Raw genomic sequence first — 7,100 nt, forward strand, 5'->3', positions numbered from 1 at the left:
ATTTTGAGGCAAAAGAGCTGTTTACACTTTTCACAAGATGTATAAACCAGTCAATTCTTCCTCTTTCACTAATATATCACAGGTCTCACATTTCATGTCTTTACTGTCCATCTCTGGATCTGACTCCAAAACAGAGGAGTCTGACACGCTTATATTCAGGTCAGAAACAGCGGTCGCAGCTACAAGAGCCAACGGCGACGTGAGACAAGCTTTGCTGGTGACAGCCAGGTGACCTAGCTAGTCGGAGTTAGCCGGTTTGCAAWCCTGCTAATGTTAYCTCCAGGAGACGGTAAAATCCTGCCGAACACAGGGTGTTAAAGAACAGCACTAATACAGTGGTCCCGAAATAACACTTAAAACAAAGGTTTTAAAAGTATAAAAGTGTCTTTCGAAATATAAAACTTACAGCTAAGTGTTTTTAAAAAGTATAACACTGTATCCGCCAATCACACAACTTCAAGATTCCTACTTACTGGTTGATGAACAATAATCCTCAATGTACATTTCTCTGGTTGATGAACAATACATCCTCCATTTCCTGGTTGATGAACAATACATCCTCAATGCTTATTTGCTCTTATGTATATACACAAAAAACAAGAGAGAGAGAAACAAACAACATCCAGTCCAATATATCCAAACACACAGATTATGGGGGGGGGGGGGTCCAATAAGAGTCTGTTACAACCAGAGTTTTCCTCAGTTCAGTAAAGCGTAGGCGAGGCGTCCCTACGCCATGGTCTCTTTCCTCAGGATGCGTTTGGGGTGACAGAAGACGCTGGCCAATCCAGATCGTCCTCGGGGTCGTGACCTTCGCCTGATGGTTTTGTGACAGCGCAGGGAGATACCCAGCTCCTCCATGACAGAGCTAAAAGAGACACACTGCCCACCAAGAGAACTACATTTAGCCACCGCTAATGCTAATTAGGCTACTCAGCATACCGGCTTTAGCATAGTCTCTAACAGACGCTAGGCTAACGGTAGCACTGAGACATATTGGAGTGATAAAATAGACACTTCTGAATTAAACACTATTGCTACAATAGGCTACATCCTCACGTAGTTACAGTGAGTAGCTAGGCTAATTGCACAAGGCTAACCATGGCTCTGGAGTCACTCATAAAGCTCAGGAATGGGGCTACCCTAAGGCCTAGCGTTAGCAATGAGGCTAACAACGAACCCATGGATCTGGGCTAGCATTAGCAATAAGGCTAACAATAGCTCCAGTGTTACTAATCAGAGCATGACTCCAGGGCTGTAGGTTAGGGTTAAGAAACTAATTATAATATTGATATTGGCAGTAATTGTGAGATAAGAAAAAACAAAAAACTATCATATAACTAGTATTTTCCTTCCAAAATGCAATTACTTTTTTTTCTGGCAATAGGACAACACCTGCCGAATAAATTATAAATTCTTTGTTAATTAGGTAAAAACTGTTAACAAAGAAACGCTGGAGGCGTTTGGAAATTAATTGACTCAAATATGACATGACTATGGATGCATCCTGAATAGCACTCTCTTCCGTATATACTATAGTCTATAACCTATATACTATACACTATAACCCAAACACCTTATGGGCCCTAGTCAACAGGAGTTCCCTATTGAAGGCAATAGGATGTCATTTGAGACGCAGACCATYAAATCACATTCATTTTGATCAAGATTTCCTTGTTTTTTATGGAACTTTTTCCTCTGATCTGGAGGACAGAACTTCTCAGTATGATATCTCTTTGCAGTACGGTTCCCTTTAAAACTCTTGTAGGTATCAACAGTATGATATCTCTTTGCAGTACGGTTCCCTTTAAACCTCTTGTAGGTATCAACAGTATGATTCTTCTGCAGTACGGTTCCTTTTAACCTCTTGTAGGTATCAACAGTAGATATATTTGCAGTACGGTTCCCTTTAAACCTCTTGTAGGTATCAACAGTTGATATCTCTGCAGTACGGTTCCTTTTAAACTCTGTGTATATAAGTATGAATTCTCTCTGCGGTACGGTTCCCTTTTAACCTCTTGTAGGTATCAACAGTATGATATCTCTCTGGGTACGGTTCCTTTAACCTATTGTAGGTATAAAAGTATGATATTCTTGCAGTACGGTTCCTTTAAACCTCTTGTAGGTATCAACAGTATGATGTTTCTTGCGGTACGGTTCTTTTAAACTCTTGTAGGTATCAACAGTATGATATCTCTTTGCAGTACGTCCTTTAAACCTCTTGTAGGTATCAACAGTAGATATCTCTCGCAGTACGTTCTTTAAACCTTTGTAGGTATCAGTTGATATCTCTGCGGTACGGTTCCCTTTAAACCTCTTGTAGGTATCAACAGTATGATATCTCTCTGCGTAGGGTTCCCTTTAAACCTCTTGTAGTATCAACAGTATGATATCTCTCTGCGGTACGGTTCCCTTTAAACTCTTGTAGGTATCAACAGTATGATATCTCTGCGGTACGGTTCCCTTTAAACTCTTGTAGGTATCAACAGTATGATATCTCTGCGGTACGGTTCCTTTAAACCTCTTGTAGGTATAAAGGGTCATCTCACTCTCCATTCCATCTGTTGCTTGGCATGAGCCGCCCCTACTTACTTACCATAATGCTAACGGGGCTGAGGAAGAGGAAGAGGAYGAGGAAGACCCAGCAGGAGATCCATGGACGGGGTTAAACTCCATCCAACCAATCAAATGATAGCAAACAGTGTTTAGCCTAAACAGGGTATTTATGTTGTCTATAGGCCTGTACTATATTACATATTATAATTTGTGTGGCTGTAATATTGTCGTCGGTATGTTTTTTTTTTATTAATTTGATCTTGCCTAGAGGAAGAATAAGGAGGTAGCCTCGTCATTTTAAACTTGAACTTTAAATCTTTTTTTCACAACTTTTATGCAATTACATTAGATTAGCATCACAAAAAAAAAACAATTTAGAAACTTACCTTATGTGATTATATTTCAACTTTGTCACACAGTGTAATAATCCTCCACCCTGGTATAGTTAGCCTGTCCTCAGTGTGTGTGTGTGTCTCTAGTTAGCCTGTTCTCAGTGTGTGTGTGTCTCTCTCTAGTTAGCCTGTTCTCAGTGTGTGTGTGTCTCTCTCTAGTTAGCCTGTTTTCAGTGTGTGTGTGTGTGTAGTTAGCCTAACCTCCTGAGCCACACACAGCTCAGCTTAACAAGGTTATCTCGTGGAGATAAAAAATAAAAATTTTCAAGAGAGAACCGGGAACCATCAGTGACTCTATGTGAGATGGAAAGAGATGGATGGATCTCTCCACTATGGCTGAGTGGCTCTGTCCTGTGGGGAATGAAAACCCTTAGTGTTTAATCATTTAGCAGATGCTCTTCTCCAGAGCAACTTATAGTAGTGAGTGTATATTTTTGTTGTACTGGTCCCCTGTGGGAATCGGACCCACAACTCTGGTATTGCTGCAAGCTGAGTCAAATAACCAACTCATCAAACTTTGATTATTTGAATCAGCTTTTGTAGGGGGGGGGGGGGCAGGACCGAGTTTGGGAAACCCTGGTGTAGCTAACATGAATGTAGGCAACGCTGTGTTAGTTTAACATAAGATATGGATGGATCTTTCCACACTGGCTAAGAAGCTCTGTCCCCACTGTACGACGTCATCAGTTTAGTTTTCTTACCAACAGATATTGAAGCAGATTACTTCATTTTGCTATCAGAATTTAGCCCCAAAAAATAATAAATATATATATATTTTTAGCTTTGATTTGTCTAACTAAAGCCCAGTTGACACTAGGTGACGTTAACCCTTTGGTTCACCCATGGTTCTGAACCAACAAAGCTGACCTCAGCAGATGGAAGCCAGAAAACTATCGGACCAGTACCAGCGTTGGTAATCATGTTGTTGCTAGCTTACCATGTCATTGCTAATCGCTAACTATGGTATTGATAACCAGGTTATTGCTAACTGCTAACTATGCTATTGATAACCAGGTTATTGCTAACTGCTAACTATGCTATTGCTAACCAGGTTATTGCTAACTGTAAACTATGCTATTGATAACCATGCTATTGCTAACCACTAACTATGCTATTGATAACCATGTCATTGCTAACTGCTAACTATGCTATTGATAACCAGGTTATTGCTAACCGCTAACTATGCTATTGATAACCAGGTTATTGGTAACTGCAAACTATGCTATTGATAACCAGTTTATTGCTTATCATGTTATTGCTAACAGCTAACTATGCTATTGATAACCAGGTTATTGCTTATCATGTTATTGCTAACCGTTTTAGAGATCAGTCAAATGTTACTAGCCACAGATACATTGAGTTGAAACAATGTCTAAAGCCCTAAATTGATGTAAGTATGAGTTTGATAGCTGACTCTGATGCAATATATATATGTTTTGCATGGTTCCTGACTAACTGATACTAATTAATCAATAACAAAACGAATATATAAATTCATCTTGCTTTTCGTTGATTCTGATCCACTCTGGAGTGGAGTGGATCAACGTCTCAAATGGAACCCTATTCACTACATAGGGCACCTCCTTTGACCCAGGGGCCCATGGGGTAGTGCACTATGTAGGGATAGTATACCACTACATAGGGCACCTCCTTTGACCCAGGGGCCCANAGGGCACCTCCTTTGACCCAGGGGCCCATGGGGTAGTGCACTATGTAGGGATAGTATACCACTACATAGGGCACCTCCTTTGACCCAGGGGCCCACTATATGTAGTGTGCCATTTGGGATGTGTCCTTTGTACACTCATTTGAGTTTCTTTCAGCTATTAAAATGTGTATTATGTCAATTAGTTGTCAAAACTTTGACAAACGCAAGGCAGTGTGGAGGACGAGGACCACTTCCGCCTCTCGTAAACACAAGGCCTCAGTAATGACGCTTTTACTAATTCTCCTATAATTTTTTTCAAATTGAGATTCAGTGTAAACTAGGCTTTTATAGGTCTAAAGATTTAATTAAAACACCACCCCTCCCTTGAATTGATTAGAAACAAAGAATCTGCATGGAAATACACAATAATAATACGGTTAGTTGGACTGAGAGGAACCGACTACAGGACTCTGGGAGAAGCAGTATGAGGTCAGAGGTCAGAGGTTGAAGGTTATAGGAAGTAGTTGGGGGTGGGGAGGGGGGGGGGGCGTAGACGGATGGAATACTCAAACAGGGGAACTAAGAAACCAGGACTTGACTACAGGTCGTAGGTCACGGACAGACAGACAGCGGGACGGACGTGTGTTACAAACCTAAACTTCTAGCGTGTGTGTGACGGAGGCTAGCCTGGGCAGGGCTGGGGGGGGAGGGAGGCTACTCTATGTCATCATCGTCTCCCAGCAGCCGACCGCTCTCCAGGTCAGTGGACAGAGAGGTGGCAGAGGAGGAGGAGGCGCTGTCACGACGCTGGAACTGGCGGGACTGAACCCCGTAGAAGAAACAAAAGGCCTGATGGGTTATAGGTGGGTTAGGGTTAGGGCAAGCATGATGGGTTATAGGTGGGTTAGGGCAGGCATGGTGGGTTATAGGTGGGTTAGGGCAGGCATGATGGGTTATAGGTGGGTTAGGGCAAGCATGGTGGGTTATAGGTGGGTTAGGGCAATGCCATGATGGGTTATAGGTGGGTTAGGGCAAGCATGGTGGGTTATAGGTGGGTTAGGGCAATGCATGATGGGTTATAGGTGGGTTAGGGCAAGCATGATGGGTTATAGGTGGGTTAGGGCAGGCATGATGGGTTATAGGAGGGTTAGAGCAGGCATGATGGGTTATAGGAGGGGTGGACGGAGGACAGGCATGACGGAAATAGAGATGGAAAACAAACAGAAATAACAAAAATGGGAAATTAGAAAATTAGACATGCACAGTTCCTATGGGACCCTATTCCCTATATGGTGCACTACTTTAGAATAGAGTGCCATAGGGCTCTGGTCTAAAGTAGTGCACTATATAGGGAATAGGGTTCTATATAAGATGAAGTTTGCCAAATTCGTAACTGAAAACAAAGTCTTGATTACTTAATAACTATGTTTGTGTTGATACTGTAATACCAGGGTGGATGTTAAAGCAACGTTCCTCCTTATATTCAATAATGTTACCTGTTGAGAAAACATATCGGCAACAATAACAGTTGTTCATGTATCTGATATCTATAGAACCAAAGCACTTCTCCTCCCCTCCACCTCCTCGCCATGCTGCAGTAACACATCCAGTCCAGTTGGAGGCGCTCCTCTCTCCTCCAGATCCATAACTCAGTCAGCAGAGAAATAGTTCCTCTTCACTCACCTCCTCTATGTCAGAGTTCTTCCTGGCCTTGTAGATGAACTCTCCGATGGCTACGAACACAGACAGGACGAGTCCGGCCGCCAGGACGATGAAGATACCGCCGATGTTCTCCACGCCCAACGCGCTGGCTTCTTTGTTGTCCTCCTCAGGACAACCGTTCCCTCTCCACCATTTCTCCTTCATCATGTGGAGCTTTCCTTCTTCCTGCAGRTGCAGGATGGCGATKGTCACCTTGTCTCTGTAAGGGGAYCCTGGTTTATGACAGGAGAAGAGAGAAGGAAGTTGAGAGGAGGAGATAAGGCCCTCTATTATTCTGCACAAGGTTGCAGTCTTCAAACACAGACGTTTTTTAAGTTCTACATATGGAAGAAGAACAACAAGAAGAACGAAGAAGAAGAACGAAGAAGATGAACAAGAAGAACAACAAGAAGAAGAACGAAGAAGAAGAACGAAGAACAAGAAGAAGAAGAACAACAAGAAGAAGAACAACAAGAAGAAGAACGAAGAAGATGAACAAGAAAATGTAGAAGACGACTCTTACCTATTGGTGTGCCCACTCCGTAACCCTTGGAGTCTATGAGTCCTCCGATCTGCGTGAGGTTACAGTTCCTCTGACTGATGTACTCTATGCTGGTAGACTCCATCAACATAGCGTAGTCTGTGGTCAGGACCCTGGTGATCCCCTCTCTGTTGTTCTTCACCAGAGCTGTGTTCTTCCTGCTGCTCATAAACGCCCACATCTTCTCATAGGTGGAGATCTTAGATTTCTAATGGACAACAACAACAAGGCATCTTCTCATTGGTGAAGATCTTAGATTTGT

At 42.5% G+C, this 7,100-nt stretch overlaps 1 protein-coding gene across 1 annotated transcript in view; it reads right to left on the reverse strand.

Annotated features, from left to right (window-relative positions):
* Window positions 1–5,189: 5,189 nt before the first annotated feature.
* Window positions 5,190–7,100, reverse strand: part of LOC139025499 (glutamate receptor ionotropic, kainate 1-like) — a 6,980-nt gene continuing 5,069 nt past the window's right edge. The window contains exons 2-3 of the mRNA XM_070440635.1: window positions 6,821–7,046; window positions 5,190–6,530 (exon numbers count right to left, since the gene is read on the reverse strand). Of these exons, the coding sequence (XP_070296736.1) occupies window positions 6,250–6,530; window positions 6,821–7,046 (507 nt within the window). The 3' untranslated portion in view covers window positions 5,190–6,249. The remainder of the gene's footprint in view (window positions 6,531–6,820; window positions 7,047–7,100) is intronic.

The sequence above is a fragment of the Salvelinus sp. IW2-2015 genome, unplaced genomic scaffold (genome assembly GCF_002910315.2).
Source record: "Salvelinus sp. IW2-2015 unplaced genomic scaffold, ASM291031v2 Un_scaffold2775, whole genome shotgun sequence".
Lineage (NCBI taxonomy): Eukaryota > Metazoa > Chordata > Actinopteri > Salmoniformes > Salmonidae > Salvelinus > Salvelinus sp. IW2-2015.